The sequence below is a fragment of the Macaca nemestrina genome, chromosome X, assembly GCF_043159975.1.
Source record: "Macaca nemestrina isolate mMacNem1 chromosome X, mMacNem.hap1, whole genome shotgun sequence".
NCBI classification, from domain to species: domain Eukaryota; kingdom Metazoa; phylum Chordata; class Mammalia; order Primates; family Cercopithecidae; genus Macaca; species Macaca nemestrina.
Window position 1 is genome coordinate 25,610,235 of NC_092145.1, and position 17,002 is coordinate 25,627,236.

Below are 17,002 nucleotides of genomic sequence, written 5' to 3' on the forward strand. Positions count from 1 at the left end.
CAGGTATGTGCCAATATGCCCAGCTAATTTTTGTTGTTGTTGTTGTAAAGATGAGGAATCACTTTGTTGCCCATGATGGTCTCGAACTCCTGGGCTCAAGTGATCTACCTGCCTCGGCCTCCCAAAGTGCTGGGATTATAGGTGTGAGCCAGTGTGACCAGACTAATTATTTCCTTTTAAATTGTTGATTTCATGTTGCATGAATTTCATCTCGATAAATTCTTTTTTAAAAAAGCACCCGCAGGAGCTGGGTGCAATGGCTCACACTTGTAATCCTAGCGCTTTGGGAGGCCAGGGCAGGCAGATCCCCTGAGCCCAGGAGTTCAAAACCAGCCTGGGTAACATGGTGAAACCCGCCTCTACAAAAAATGCAAACATTATTTTGGTGTGGTAATGTGTGCCTGTAATCCCAGCTATTCGGGAGGCTGAGGCAGGAGGACTGCTTGAACGTGGGAGGTCGAGGCTTCAGTGAGCCCAGATTGTGCCACTGCACTCCAGCCTGGGTAACAAAATGAGACCCTGTCTATAAATAAATAAGTAAACAAATAAATTTTAAAAAATAAAAATCATCCTAAGGCCTCATGGTAAGAATAGAGCCTCTCACCTCAATTCAAGAGGCTACCCCAGCACTTTGTCTATTTCTCAGGGTCTGATCATACCCCTCCCCATCTCCTCTAACTAACTCACCAGCTGAGGGACATGAAAGGCTAGAAAAACAAAAAACAAGTAGTCTTCAACATGGGGTCATATGGCAGAGAAAAACAAGAACCTGTGATTCAGTGACCTCAAGCGGTAAACTGCTAACCCTTTCATAGGTGGAAGGCAGAGTGTCCTGATACTTCCTCTGATGTCCCAAACCAAATCGAATCAACTCCGGGTAAGCCCTACATTCTTTCCGACAGATGAGGAAAAACAAGTCTATTTTCCTTCAGCCAGCTTGGATATTGCTCTTTTCTTCAAAGGGACAAAGGTAAATCAGTCACATACCTGCCTGTAATTTGGCCAGAGGGGGAGGCCTTCCAGAGGCCTCTCAGGGAGTTTGGATGGTGTGGCGCTCCAAGCCCAAGCATAAGATAGAAAGAGTTCACTGTCTGGCCTCCTGTACTCAGGACAGCACCTGAAATCTAATAGGTGCTCACTAAATGGATGGATGAACGAATGAATACAGGAGTGCCACTCCATCCTTCATGATCTCAGGAGAAATGCGCCTCACTTTAAGCCAATCCAATATAAGAAAATCTATATTTACAACCCAGATGAATTATCTATCTTCTGCTTTACAAAAGGACTCACTTCAGGATACGGGAACATAGTGACATTTCTTTGTACTTAGAAAAGGATTTACTGCCGGGCGCAGTGGCTCATGCCTGTAATCCCAGCACTTTGGGAGGCCAAGGTGGGCGGATCACCTGAGGTCAGGAGTTCAAGACCAGCCTGACCAACACTGTGAAACCCCATCTCTACTGAAAAAACAAAGTTAGCCGTGCATGGTGGTGGGCGTCTGTAATCCCAGCTACTTGGGAGACTGAGGCAGGAGAATCGCTTGAACCCAGGAGGTGGAGGTTGCAGTGAGCCAAGATCACGCCATTGCACTCCAGCCTGGGCAACAAGATCGAGACTCCATCTCAAAAAAAAAAAAAGAAAAGAAAAGAAAAGAAAAGAGGCCGGGCGCGGTGGCTCAAGCCTGTAATCCCAGCACTTTGGGAGGCCGAGACGGGCGGATCACTAGGTCAGGAGATCGAGACCATCCTGGCTAACACGGTGAAACCCCGTCTCTACTAAAAAATACAAAAAACTAGCCAGGCGAGGTGGCGGGCGCCTGTAGTCCCAGCTACTCAGGAGGCTGAGACAGGAGAATGGCCCGAACCCGGGAGGCGGAGCTTGCAGTGAGCTGAGATCCGGCCACTGCACTCCAGCCTGGGCGACAGAGCGAGACTCCGTCTCAAAAAAAAAAAAAAAAAAAAGAAAAGAAAAGAAAAAAGAAAAAATGAAAGGATTTGATTCCCCCAACAACTTTTCCAGAACAGGGGCCTTTGCACACAGCCAGGGAAGTGCTATATGAGGCATAATCCTGACGCTAATGCTCACCTTTTCCTCCCACCAAAAATAGAGCCCTGTGCACCCTAAAGGGATTCTTCTTCATTTTCTGCCCAGTTGGACTCCACTAGGGGAGGATGAAGACAATTAATCGACAGAGGGTCTTGTCAAGCAAATGCTTGGGGACAAAAAGCCAAAAGCATTTTAAATACCTCGGCCAGACAGCAAAGTAAAAAAATTAAAATCAGGGCGGGCATGGTGGCTCACGCCTGTAATCCCAGCACTTTGGGAGGCTGAGGCGGGTATATCACGAGGGTCAAGAGATCAAGACCATCCTGGCCAACATGGTGAAACCCCATCTCTACTAAAAATACAACAAATTAGTTGGGCATGATGGTGGGCACCTGTAATCCCAGCTAGTTGGGAGGCTGAGGCAGGACAATCAGTTGAACCTAGGAGGCGGAGGTTGCAGTGAGCCAAGATTGTGCCATTGCACTCCAGCCTGGTGACAGAGCAAGACTCCATCTCAGAAATAAATACATACATACATACATACATACATCAGAAGTCCATGTAAATATATCTAGGTGTAGGGGCTGAGGAGGTAGAACAGTGGAGGAAAAAGTTTCCCCAGCCTCCAGTCTCCATGCTCGGGTGCTCCCTGCAGCCACCCTACCAGCCTACCCAGTGGTTCCTGGAGATTTGGCAGGGAGGCACACAGGCATGAAAAATGAGAGCCAAACACTCAGTCCAAGGCATCCAAACAGCCCGAGGTTGGCTGCACAACATTAGGAATGTACTAAATGGGCCGGGAGCTGTAGCTCACGCCTATAATCCCAGCACCTTGGGAGGTCAAGGCGGATGGATCACTTGAGGTCAGGAGTTGGAGACCAGCCTGGCCAATACAGTGAAACCTACCTCTACTAAAAATATAAAATTAGCCAGGCATGGTGGCGCACACCTATAGTCGTAGCTACTCAGGAGGCTGAGGCAGGAGAATCACTTGACCCTGGGAGACAGAGGTTGCAGTGATCTGAGATCATACCACTGCACTCCAGCCTGGGTACCAGTGAGATTTGTCTCAGAAAAAAAAAAAAAAAGGTACTAAATCCCACTGAATTTTTCACTTTATTTTTTTTTTAATTAATTATTTTTTGAAACGGAGTCTCGCTCTGTCACCCAGGCTGGAGTGCAGTGGTGTGATCTCGGCTCATTGTAAACTCTACCTCTTGCGTTCAAGCAATTCTCCTGCCTCAGCCTCCCGAGTAGCTGGGATTACAGGCGTGCACCACCATGGTCCAGCTAACTTTTGTATTTTTAGTAGAGACGGGGTTTCACCATGTTGGTCAGGCTGGTCTCCAATTCCTGACCTCAAGTGATCCACCCGCCTTGGCCTCCCAAAGTGCTGGGATTACAGGCGTGAGCCACCACACCCGGCCTGAATTGTTCACTTTAAAATGATTATGCTAGGTAAATTTTACCTCAATTTTTAAAAAAAGTCCCTGAGTGTTGTCCTCTCACACAACCTACAAACAGCCTTTGGGCCTAAGTGCCCCTGCTTCTTGAGAGCCTGCTGACTCCCACCAGTGCCTGCCTCCCTGGGGTGGTAGGCCAAGGTCCCAGGCTGCCTTTGCATGGAAAAGAGCTGGTGTACTTTATAGCAACCCATTGGCTCCTGATTCCCATTATTAAGCCAGTTCCATGCCCATAAATTGAGCAAAAGGTCTAAATGAAGACTGGGCGTGGTGGCTCACACTTGTAATCCCAGCACTTTGGGAGGCCAAGGCGGGAGGGAGGATGGCTTGAGCCCAGGAGTTCCAGACCAGCCTGGGCAACATAGCAACACCCCGTATCTCGACAAAAAGATAAAATACAAAATTAGTTGGGACCGGTGGCACACACCTGTGGTCCTAGCCACTTGGGAGGCTGAGGTAGGAGGATTGCTTGAGCCCAGGAGTTTGAAACTGCACTGAGCTATGATCGTACCACTGCACTCCAGCCTGGGTGATACAGCGAGACCCTGTCTCTAGTAATTTTTAACAAATCTAAATAAAGGTGCTCAGCCAGGACAAGTTAGGAAGTGCTGGAGTCTCTAGCCTTGGCAACACAGCAAGACTCTGTCTCAAATATATATAGACACATATACATACACACACACACACACCCCCCCCACATATCTGAAATACTAGAGTTAAGGAAAGTCTCCTCTGGGGTTGGGCGCGGTGGCTCACGCCTATAATCCCAGCACTTTGGGAGGCCGAGGCGGGCAGATCACGAGGTCAGGAGATCGAGACCATCCTGGCTAACACGGTGAAACCCCGTCTCTATTAAAAATACAAAAAAATTAGCCGGGCGTGGTGGCGGGCGCCTGTAGTCCCAGGTACTTGGGAGGCTGAGGTAGGAGAATGGCGTGAACCCAGGAGGCGGAGGTTGCAGTGAGCTGAGATTGCGTCACTGCACTCCAGCCTGGGCGACACAGGGAGACTCCATCTCAAAAAAAAAAAAAAAAAAGTCTTCTTTGAATTCTGCAACATAGACTGGCATTCAAGTTAGTTTCAGGAGGTGTCAAAAAGCTGGCTAGCAGAAGTTCAAGACCAGCCTGGCCAACACGGCAAAACCCTGTCTCTACTAAAAATTCAAAAATTAGCCAGTCATGGTGGCAAATGCCTGTAATCCCAGCTACTCAGGAGGCTGAGGAACGAGAATCGCTTAACCCAGGAGGTGGAGGTTGCAGTGAGCCAAGATCACGCCACTGCACTCCAGCCTGGGAGACAGAGCAAGACTCCATCTCCAAAAACAAAACAAAACCAAAAGATAGCTAGTAGTTGGGATGAGGAGACAGAAAGATAAGAGAAACATGTTTATTTCTCTCTCTCTCTTTTTTTTTTTTTTTTTTTTTGAGACACTGTCTCACTCTGTTGCCCAGGCTGGAGTGCAGTCACCATACCTGGCTAACTTTTTAATTTTTTTTTTTGCAGAGACAAGGTCTCCGTATGTTGCCCAGGCTGGTCTCAAACTCCTGGCCTCAAGCAATTCTCCCACCTCAGTCTCCCAAAGTGCTGGGACCACAGGCATAAGCCACTGCACCCAGCCTATTTCTCATTTTTTAACTACTTAAAATGGTCTCCACATTCCAACTCCTTTGGGGTTTTGGAGAAGGGATTGGGGAAGCAAAGAGTTCATCTGCTTACTAAGGTGGTCAGAGTGGTATTTAGATCTAGGAGCCCCGAGAGCCTCAGGACAGCAGTTTCTAGCCTAAGGAGGCCTCGGGACTAGACCAGTTTCTCAAAGACAGAGCTGTGTGTGGTGCCTTTGTCATATCAAGATGTCTGGATGCTTGCTGGTCTCAGATTTTCCTGGGAATCCAGTGGAGTGCAGATAGCACGTGTATGTGTCTAAGAGAGAGTGCATGTGTGCACAGCATGTGGGAGGGAGCCACCAATGGTGGCTTGCCCCGAGCCCTGCACCCCTAGGGATGGTTCAGCTAAGGGGAGCAACAGTCACCACTGGCCCAGGACAAATGACTGAATGAACATTCCAAGGCTGCTCTGCCTCTCAAGGACAGGGGCTTGGGAACCCAGAGCTGGAGGGAGGGAAAACAGAAAAGGCAGCCATCCTGTCTCCGGCCTGGGAGAGGCTAGTCAGGCTGTACAGGCCTGAGGCCTGTGCTCCAAGGTTTAGTCAGCTCAACTGAGACGTGGGTGGAGGCTGGCTGAGCAGGAGTCAAGATCTCCCACAACAGCCTCCCATTAGTCCCCCTCACCCCCTATCTAGTCCTCGCCTTCCATAAGAGCCTTTAGTTAGGTCCTCTTTGTTTCTTCCTCCATTATCAACTACTTAACCTTTGTCGGATAAACAAATGAGCCCCTGGTTGGGAGCCTGGAACCATATATCTGGGGGTGTAGTGGTTCGGGACTAACTAGGGCCAAAGCCTGGGTGAGAAGAGGGAGCAGCCTTGGGCCAATCCTTAGTCCTGTTGGCTCCTGGCCAGAGAGGGGTTCTAACCATAATACAAACACTGCAGCCTCCAAGGAGGTTCAGAGATAAACTCCCAGCTGCTCTGCAGCTCAGGCAGTCTGAAGAAGTCACTGTTAGAGCAAGGGCCAAACTGTGATGTCAATAAGAGGCGGGGTTCCTTTATTCAGAGGTCAAGTCTGAGGAGATTCCTACTGAGCATGCCCAAGCTAGTCTCCCCTCCTTCCCTCCTCCCCCTGCCCAACTCAGTAGAGCTATCTAACTGCAGACAAACAGCTGCTATCCACTAATGAGAAAATAAATGCATGTTGGCTTGTGGTCCTTGCCATGGGCCTCAACACCAGACACTTTCCAGAAGGGGCAGGTGAGGGAGGAAAAGAAAGGAATGGAAGAAAGGGGGACCCTGGGATGCAGAGGGAACACCACAGTTCCCACAGGCAAGGGCTGTAAAGAATGAAGCTTCGGGAAGCATCCCAGGGGTTCTACTTTGATTACAAGCAAGAAATTGCAAACACATAAGCAAAATGCTAAGTATCACTTCGTTGCAACTGACATCCCATTCAAAGCACAGGTCAACACATTCTGTCCCCCAGCTAGGTCTGCTAGTGGGGCTGCTGCCCTCACACAGAGGCCCACCCTAGATCCCTATCTACGAAATAGTTCCCTGTGGGCTCCCAGGGCCCTGAAGAGGATGCACACACTTGCAGTAAGGGGATAAGAGGAAGTGGCCTTTGGACTTTTTCAAGCAAACTGAGATTCTTGAGATCTTTGAAGGAAAGCAGGTGAAGAGTGCAGATGGCCCTCATGAGAGCTGTTCAAGGTGGAAGGAGATGAAGAGGATGTCCTCACAAGTTCAGGAATCAGAGGCTGGCCCCAAGGACAACAGTGTCAAGTCTGGACCACACTTACCACTGAGAAAGCGCTTCATGGTGTCGCTGCTGGCCAGCTTCATGGCTGTCTGACCCGAGTAGGTAGCCAGTGTGGGATCGGCCCCATAGGACAGTAGGAGCCAGATGGTCTCCAGGTTGTCGTTGACCACCGCGTCATGAACTGGCCTATGGAGGTGATACAGGATGAGGATAACAGGGCCCAAGTGGGAACTGGGGTGTCTAGACTTAAGGCTACCGCACCAGGGGAAAACACTGAGCTGACCCCAGGTAACCTTGGTGTAATATGGTTTAAGACTTAGGACAGGGGAACCACTGTAGCCTTGCCACTCTCCACTACCATCTCCCCAACTCCTCCTCTGTCTGCACCCCCTTTTCCTCCCTGCCATTACTCTCTCTCTGACGTTCCCCCGACATCTTGGGACAGTTCCCATGGCACAGTGGAGCTCTATTGGTAGTTGTGGAGTTCACTAGAGAATGGGTCCTTGACCTACAATAGAGTTCAGGCAGCTGCAGGGAGCCGGGCGCGGTGGCTCACGCCTGTCATCCCAGCACTTCGGGAGGCCAAAGCGGGTGGATCACTTGAGGTCAAGAGTTTGAGACCAGCCTGGCCAAAATGGTGAAACCCCATTTCTATTAAAAATACAAAAATTAGCCAGGCGTCACAGCGGGCACCCATAGTCCCAGCTACTTGGAAGGCTGAGGCAGGAGAATCCCTTGAACCCGGGAGGCAGAGGTTGCAGTGAGCCAAGATTGTGCCACTGCATACCAGCCGGGGCAACAGAGCGAGACTCTATCTCAAAAAAAAAAAAAAAGGGGGTGGGGGGCAGCTGTAGAGGGATACGAACTGCAGGCCCTGGGTGACTCCCTGAGAGCAGAGATGAGCAGAATGGTTCCACACGCCAGGCAGAACCCAAGTGGAGCCCCCTCCTGCATCTGCAGCTCCTGTCTCTAAGTTGCCCAGGAAGTAGGCTCTCTGGTAGAACAGAAGAGAATGGGTACAATTTCTCCAAGACACAGCAGGTGTATTTTTCTTACAGTGTCTAGAGATCAAATTTTAAAAATCAAATCTGGATATTACCCTCAGGTCAACCTCCCAGTTCCTATTCTGTCTGAGACAGGTCCCCCACCAGGATGAGTTGAGGGAAGGCCGAGTGGTCTTCCTGGTGACAGCTGCACATGATGCGATGATCCCTAGACAACCGCAGCCTCCCCTTAGTAACTGATGTGGTCTGACCATCTGGGAACTAACTCATTGGCTCCTGCCCTAAACTGGTTCCCTCTCGAGCCTATAGAAGTCTTTCCAAAACTCCTCCTGTCAAGGCCTCTCTGCAACTCACAGTCTGGTGTGCTACGAAGGTTCAGGTTGAGGCAAGGTCTTTATTTTTTTACTTTTTATTTTTTATTTTTTTTGAGACGGAGTCTCACTCTGTCACCTAGGCTGGAGTGCAATGGTGTGGTCTCGGCTCACTGTAACCTCCGCCTCCTGGGTTCAAGCAATTCTCCTGCCTCAGCCTCCTGAGTAGCTGGGACTACAGGCGCGTGCCACCACACCCAACTAATTTTTGTATTTTTAGTAAAGATGGGATTTCACTATGTTGGCCAGGCTGGTCTTGAACTGCAGACCTCATGATCCGCCCGCCTTGGCCTCCCAAAGTGCTGGGATTACAGGCGTGAGCCACCATGCCCTGCCAGCAGCAGGCAAGGTCTTTTGAGAGAGAGGCTGAGCTGGGAGTGAGGGCAGGACTCGGGGGAGATGTAGCCCTCTTGCCTCGTGCCGTCCTGCGCGCTGCAGTTCACGTTGGCCCCGTGCTCCAACAGGATGTTCAAGATGTCGGTCCAACCCCGGGAACAAGCCTCATGCAGGGCTGTGTAGCCAGCATTGTCACGGTGATTCACGTCCTCACTGTCTTTCTGGAGGCAGTAGAGAACAACATCCTGTGGGGACAGGGACAACTCCATGAGCAAAGAGAGGGCTAATTCTTGAACTTATAGAACCCTGAGACTCAAAGCTCCCCAAATATCTGAGGAGTCTCAGAGCCTGCTCTTTATAGCAGGGACACACCTCAAAATCTTTCATTAACAACATCAGTCCTGAGCCACTACTGCCAGCGCCCCAGCTCTGGGCTGTTTCCTTGGCAGCAGAGAGACTTTTTTTTTTTTTTTTTTTTTTCCCGAGACAGAGTCTCACTCTGTTGCCCAGGTTGGAGTGCAGTGGTGCGATCTCTGCTCACTGCAGACTCTGCCTCCTGGGTTCGAGTGATTCTCCTGCCTCAGCCTCCCAAGTAGCTGGGACTACAGGCGCACACCACCATGCCTGGCTAATTTTTGTATTTTTAATAGAGACGGGGTTTTACTATGTTGGCCAGGCTGGTCTTGAGCTCCTGACCTCAGGTGATCCACCCACCTTGGCCTCCCAAAGTGCTAGGATTACAGGCGTGAGCCACCGTGCCTGGCCTGGAAAGACATTTTTTTATGGCCAAGGACACTCATCTGGGTGGTGGTATTTGAGGTGAGGTCCTCAGAGAGGCTGACCTGCCCACCCAGAGCTCAAGCACTCAGATCTTGACTCCCTGAGCCTGGCAAGCCAGCCCCAGACCAGGGAAATGAGATGTGGTGGACAGCACAGTTTCTGGTGGCAATTCAAGAATAAGGAAGACAATTGTTTTAAGGACTATCCCTGGATGCGGATCTCGGCAGGACCAGTGTTCAAGCCAGGACAGTCAGTTCTAGCCCTCCCCTCAAATCAGGGTAATCCAACAGGCCAGGTGCAGTGGCTCATGCCTGTAATCCCAGCACTTTGGGAGGCCGAGGCGGGCAGATCACCTGAGGTCAGGAGTTTGAGATCAGCCTAGCTAACATGGCGAAACCCCCTCTCTACTAAAAATACAAAAATTAGCCTGGTGTGATGGCAGGTGCCTGTAATCCCAACTACTCAGGAGGCTGAGGCAGGAGAATCCCTTGAACCCAGGAGGTGGAGGTTGCAGTGAGCGGAGATCGCGCCATTGCACACCAGCCTAGGCGACAGAGCAAGACTCCATCTCAGAAAAAAAAAAAAAAAAAAAAAAAAAAAGGATAATCCAATACTGCCATTCATCCACACTTTAATGACTGCCTTCCTTGGGTTGAGATGATGAAAGGACTACAGGTGGGACCCCAGGGACTTGCAGCACCCTAGCTAGCATGGGCTGAAGCTGGGTGAACGAGGTGAGGAGGGGAGAGGCCGGCAGCATTAATGGCTGCCTGGCTTTCCAAACAATGGCCCCACAGCTACACCACTGCCAGTCCTCTCTGGGGCACTGGGGAGATGGGCCACTCCACCTTTCTGCCTGACAGCTCACAGGCTAGCTGGCTAGAGTGACTGTGTGTGCAGCCTGTGTCGGGGGTGCTGCTGCCTGTATATAGAAACTGTCAAGCTCCTTTACCTGGGAGAAAGCATAAAGCTTCCCACCCTCCTCACCAGTGCAGATGTTTGCCTTTTCCCCAAGGCCTAAGAGGGCTCCTTCCACCCTCCCTGACAGGCTGCCTTAGTGCTCCAGCCCTGTCCCATTGGCCCCTCCGATGGTTTCCTGTTTGCTGGTTTTGCCCAGGGTACAAGACAATTAAATTAACCTTGACGGCAGGGATTGGTCTTCATTTTTGTTTTAGGTCTCCCTTGGCAGCTATCCAGGCACCCACACTAGGTGCTTATGAAAGATGGGCTGCTTGCCAGTGAGACACTGTCACGTCAGCTCCCCAGGGCTGACCAGTCTGGCTGGGAGCGTGGCTGGTGTGAAACAAGTCAGGTATAGGGATGGAAAGCCTTAAAACCAAAGGTACACTCTGTAACTAACCCAGCAACTCCACTGCTAGGAGCAAACCCTGAGGAAATAATCCATATGGTAGGTAAAGATACACACTCAACAAAAAGTGGGGAACAATGGAAACGTCCAAGGTGTAACTGAATTATGGTGAATGAGTCAGTCTTCCACCTACCCCAGCACTTGGGAATCAAAAGACCTTGGTTTGAATTCAGACTCATATACGTAGTAGTTGAGTGATCTTGGACATATCATTGAACACTGCAAAGCCTTGATTTTCTCACCTATAAAATGGGGATAATAAATCTACTCCCTCGGCTTACTGTGAAGATTAAATAATATAAAGTAATCAGGCTCTTAACATGACAAAAGAAGTGCTCAATAAATGCCAGCTTCCTTTCTTGCCTTTTTTCTAATCTATAGGGAAGTAGTATAAGGTGGGGTTAGCTCAGCCTCGCCCCTCAAACATGATCCTGGCCCCTCTGAGAGGCAGAAATGAGGGGAAGCTGGAGGAGGAGATGAAGAGTGAGCAATAAATCACCCCTTGTTCCTTTCTGAGTTGGGAAACCACCATACAGAGAAATTCAAGACAACGTGGATATCCAAAAATTGCGTTCCTGGTCTAGGAATATACTGCATGATACCGTTTCAATTGCATTTATCCCAAATTGACATTCAAACAAGTTTGCATTCTCACACACTGAGATCCGAGTGATGAGGGGCAAGGCAGTCCCAGGGTAATCTGGGGTGTAGAGGGAGGCCAGCCTGGGTTCAAGCACCAGAAGAGCCCATGGAGAAAAGCTTCTTCATAGATGCTCAGACCAACGGCGCCCTGTGGTCAGTGGAGAATTCCCTTACCTTATAGCCAAGACGTGCCGCCCTCTGCAGGAGGGTCTCACCAGCATTTTTGTTCACTATGAGCCGACGTGCCTCTGGGGGGATCTGCCGGGCTGTAGGTGACTCCGAGGCCTCCTCTGAGCTGGCACTTCGGGACTTAGAGGGTGTACATGGTTCTGTGGGTTTCACTGGGGTGGGAGATTTGGGAGATCGTGTCTTCTGCTGGCTCCAGCGACCTTTGCCCTGGAAAGCAGAGATGCAGTCCTAGGTCAGGTCAGGCCAGGCAGCTTATCCATCCACCAGGGTCATCACTGCCTTCAGCGGCCAAGGCCATCTCACCTTATCTGTGTCCATGCTGTACTTTGCTTACACTACCCCAAATGGCCGAGACTACTGTCAGGTTTGAGGCCAGAGGCTGGGCCAGGCGCTAACCATGTGAAGTCTCTCCAGGATCAACACAGGTTCCCGTGAGTTTCTAGCCGGTGGGGAGATATGAAGAGGCTCAAATGCTCAACCCCATAAACCAAGGAATGCCACGGGAATTGTAAATCAGAGATTGAGGGGATATCCCAGCTTCTCTCAAGACTCTGCATGCCTTCTTTACCTGCCTCAATCACCATTTATTGAGGCTTTTACAAGTCCTGTCTGTAAATAGGCAGAAGCAAACTCTGAGAGTGAAGAGAAATGAGACAGCTATCTTTTTTTTGAGACCGAGTCTCACTTTGTCACTGAGGCTGGAGTGCAGTGGTGTGATCTCTGTTCACTGCAACATCTGCCTCCCAGGTTCAAGGGATTCTCCTCCCTGAGCCTCCTGAGTAGCTGGGATTACAGGCATGTGCCACCACGCCCAGCTAATTTTTGCATTTTTAGTAGAGACGGGGTTTCGCCATATTGGCCAGGCTGGTCTCGAACTCCTGACTGCAAGTGATCCGCCTGCCTTGGCCTCCCAAAGTGCTGGGATTACAGGCATGAGCCACCATGCCAGGCCAGCTATCTTTGACTAGTCACAGCTGCTAAAGCTTCACACTTGTAGCAAAAAACCTTCCTTCCACATCCAGCCCTCACAGAATGTTCCCATCTTCCATCACACTGTGTCCCCATATCATACTCAGACCCCCCTGGGGTGGCAGAAAGATCTAACGCAGACCTGGGTTTGAACCTTGTCTCTGCCATCCCCTAGCTACAAGATCTGGGGCAAGGCCCTCCCTCTCCGAGCCCCATTTTCTTCCTTGCAGGGTCTCTGAGATAATGAACAGGGAACAGGGTAGGTGCTCACAAAACACTAGGAGAGGCTGGGAGTGGTGGCTCATGCCTGTAATCCCAGCAGTTTGGGAGGCTAAGGCAGGCAGATCAGTTGAGGGCAGGAGTTCAAGACCAGCCTGGTCAACACAGTGAAACTCAGTCTCTACTAAAAATACAAAAAATGAGCTGGGTGTGGTGGTGCACGCCTGTAGTCCCAGCTACTCGGGAGGCTGAAGCATGAGAATCGCTTCAGCCCGGGAGGGAGAGGTTGCAGTAAGCCAAGACTGCAGCACTGCACTCCAGCCTGGGTGACGGAGTAAGACTCTGTTTCAAAAAAAAAAGAAAAGAAAGAAAAGAAAAGAAAGAAAGAAAAAAATGCCAGGCATGGTGGCTCACACCTGTAATCCCAGCAATTCGGGAGGTTGAAGCGGTTGGATAACCTGATGTCAGGAGTTCGAGTCTAGCCTGGCCAACACGGTGAAACCCCATCTCTACTAAAAGTACAAAAAATTAGTCGGGAGTGGTGGCAGGTACCTGTAATCCCAGCTATTCCGGAGACTAAGGCAGGAGAATTACTTAAACCTGGGAGGCGGAGGTTGCAGTGAGCCCAGATAGAGCCATTGCATTCCAGCCTGGGCAACAAGAGCGAAACTCCACCTCAAAAAATAATAATTAATAAATAAATAAAAGAGATTCTCAACCTGGAGTTGATGCTATAATTGGATGAAGCTTTGGGGGGCACTGGGAGAGGTGGCATACTTTGCATGTGGGAGAGACAGGAATCACTGGGGAAGGCCAGAGGGTAGACTGTGGGAGTCAGCCTCTAAGATGGCCCCAATGATCCCCTGATCTTCATGCTCTTATGTACCCTCCTCCTACAGTAAGTAGGGCTGACCCGTGTAACCAATAGGAGACTGCAGAAATGACAGTAGGTGCCTTCTGAGGCTAGGGTCTAAAAGACACTGTGGTTTCTGCCTTGCTGTCTTTTGGATCACTCACTGTGGGGAAAGCCAGCTGCCGTGTCCTGGGGACCCTTGAGCAGCCCGTTGGAGAGATCCATGGGGCAGGGAGAGGAGGCCTCCTGCCAACAACCAGCATCAATATGCCAGCCATTCGAGCAAGCTACCCCAGCAGTAGATCCTCCAGTCATGCTCTCAGAGGAATACTGCCCTGGCTGACACCTGACTGCAACCTCACGAGAGACCCCAAGCCAGGTCCAGCTAAGCCCCTGAATTCCTGACCCCAAGAAACTGTGTGAGATAACATATGCTTATTGTTGTGTAAAGCTGCTAAGTTGTGTAGTCATTTGTTATACCCCAATAGATAACTAGTATTTCCGACTTATCCAAACCCCTCAGAACATCAAGGTCTCACTTCAATCCTCTGTTTTCTACCATATTCCACAACACTCTAGGCCCTCTTCCTCTGTGTAGCCAGAATACCAAGTCTGAACCACGTAATCTGATGCCTCACTTTCTTCTTTCCATCCAGTTTCATGCATAAGTCTCACCTCTCCTGCTAGGTTTTAAGCTCCTTGGGGACAGGGTTCATATTGTCATCATTTTTCTGTTCCTTACAGCACTTAACTCAGGGCTGGACACATTATTATTATTATTTATTTATTTTTTGAGACAGAGTCTCGCTCTGTCACCCAGGCTGGAGTGTAATGGCACGATCTCGGCTCACTGCCTTCAAGCAATTCTCCTGCCTCAGCCTCCCAAGTAGCTGGGACTAAAGGCACCCACCACCACGCCCGGTTAATTTTTGTACTTTTAGTAGAGACAAGGTTTCACCATGTTGCCCAAGCTGCTCTCAAACTCCCGATCTCAAGTGATCCACCTGCTTCAGCCTCCCAAAGTGCTGGGATTACAGGCGTGAGCCACCATACCTGGCCACATTATTACAACAAATATTTGTTGACCTGTTTCAAGCCAGCTGTATACAGAGCCCTGGATGGCCAGAACAGTTGCCTAAAAAGATATTGAGTCAGGGAAGGAGCAGTAGAGAAGAGAAGATGAGGGCTCAGGGCATTTGTTTCCTCTGGTTAATCCCAAGACAGCGAGAAGCCATGATCAGTCCCCATCCTGAAAGGGCAGAGAGGTACAAGCCTTAGCAGGAAGGCACTAGCTATGAGGGTACAATGCTGCTTTATCTCCAGGAGGATAGAGTGTACAATGGCAGGACTGGAGGATGCTGGGTAAAGTACCAGGGTTTCGCTAAGCCAAGCCAGGAACCAAAGGGTGACTCTCCTTTCTGGGGGCCAAAGCTGCCAGAAAGCAGCAGCGAGGCAAGTTGCCTGGGAGGGGGAGGAGCAAGAACAAGTGGGGGGACCCCTCCCCCCCTCCTTCCCCCTGGCTCTGAGCCCCTGTGGGAAGAAGCCCTTGGCCAATGCCCCGCTTTTAGTGTTGCAGGAGCGTTCCCCGCCCTCCCCCACCCTTGCTTCCTGCTACAAAGCCCCATGCCATGGGGGCAACCGGAGCAGGTGGTGGTGGCTGGGAGAGAAAGGAAGGTGGGAGGGAGAAAGGAAGGTCATGGGGAGGGGCAAAAACCTCTCCAGGAGAACACTGCAGCAGACACACTGCCAGGCAGAATAACCAGACAGAAGCATGTGAGTGTGCTGCTGAATCTTGGGCGCTGGTTACCTTTGTGTGGGCTGAGGCCATCCATCTGAGTGTCTGGGGAGGAACGGGGGAAGGGGAGGGGAAGCAGGAGCCTGTGACGCCCACCTTTTCCCAGTGCTGCTTGTGGTGGCGGCATTTTCTGTCCAACTGCCCTCCTCCCCCAGTGTCTCCCGGATACAAACAGAAGCCACCCAATTCAGAGCCTGAGAGACATATGGAACGAGCCAGGGATCCAGAGGCAGACAGGCCTATTTCACATCCCAACTGCATCACTCAGGAAACCCAGTAACCTCACACCAGTCCCTTAACCTCCTTGAGCCTCAGTTTCCTCACTACAAAATGAGTATAATAAAGGTGCCTACCTCCCAAGTGCCACTGTGGGAATTAAGAGCGATAATGTGAATGAACTGCTTGGCACAGACCAGAGTTCCCTGCTCTTTCCCTGGGCCCCTGTCCTCCCACTCTGGGGGGTCAAGGGAATGAACGTTGCTACCCTGCCATGCCATGCTTCTATTCCCTCATTCTTGCTTCCGTCCGAAGCACAATGATGCACAGCAACCCTCGGAGAGTACTTTATGGTTATCAAAGTCTGTCACAGACATTGCTTCCTTTGTTCCCCCAAGCACCCTTATGAGACAGAAAGGGCAAGAAGCAGCAGCTCCATTCTTCAAGATGAGGAAATAAGCTTGAGTCTTGTCTGAGCTGGAAAGAGGTTCTGGGAGGGGGAAGGGGAAAGGAGGGGAGACGAGCACCTGGGGCTCCCACCTCTTGCCAGTGCCATTCGGGGATCCCAGTAAGAATCATGACCACCAAAGCGCTAGGCGTGATGGCTCACGCCTGTAATTCCAGCACTTTGGGAGGCCAAGTCAGGTGGATCACTCGAGCTCAGGAGTTCGAGATCAGCCTGGCCAACATGGTGATTTTTTGCATTTTTGTACTAAAAATACAAAAAATAGCTGGGCGTGGTGGCGGGCGCCTGTAATCCCAGCTACTCACAAGGCTGAGGCACGAGAATCGCTTGAACCCGGGAGGCGGAGGTTGCAGTGAGCCGAGATCGTGCCACTGCACTCCAACTTGGGCGACAGCGCATGACTCTCTCTCAAAAAAGAGTGAGAGAGAGGAAAAAAAAGAAGAATCATGACCACCAAAACAAGCTGAAGATGGGCTTTTGTTTTTGGCTGTCAATGACAAATACATATTATGAGTATACATTTGAACCTGGACCCTCACTTCTCTCAAATGTAAAGTTCACCCAGGTTGAGGACTGATTTTTTCTAAGGTTACAACATGCAACCTAACACCAATGGCATGAACATCAGACCCAAAAGAGATGTTGATTTGGGATGAGGGTTTTAGGAATGCTTGCCTGGCCGTTGATTGGTAACTGCCCACTCACTGCCTCCTATGCTTCCATGAGAAGTTAACGAACTGGGGAGCAGGGGAAGGGAGAAGTAGCTAGAATCTGGGCCCCAGTGGAATTCCTTCAGCCTCACCCTCAATCAACCTTTGTCTGGACCTTACAATCCTTCCTCCTACAAGTTGTTTTCTACCTTGATTGACTCAGAATGTCTCATGATTGGTTTCCAGTAAGTTAAACCCAGAC

General features: G+C 50.3%; 1 protein-coding gene across 10 annotated transcripts in view; it reads right to left on the reverse strand.

The window, feature by feature from the left end:
• LOC105468463 (BCL6 corepressor like 1) overlaps positions 1 to 17,002 on the reverse strand; it is a 78,117-nt gene that overhangs the window by 11,858 nt on the left and 49,257 nt on the right. For all 10 annotated transcript variants that reach the window (XM_011718641.3, XM_071088970.1, XM_071088969.1 and 7 more), the window contains 3 exons: positions 11,558 to 11,779; positions 8,671 to 8,837; positions 6,922 to 7,067 (listed from right to left, as the gene is read on the reverse strand). In XM_011718641.3, the coding sequence (XP_011716943.1) occupies positions 6,922 to 7,067; positions 8,671 to 8,837; positions 11,558 to 11,779 (535 nt within the window). The remainder of the gene's footprint in view (positions 1 to 6,921; positions 7,068 to 8,670; positions 8,838 to 11,557; positions 11,780 to 17,002) is intronic.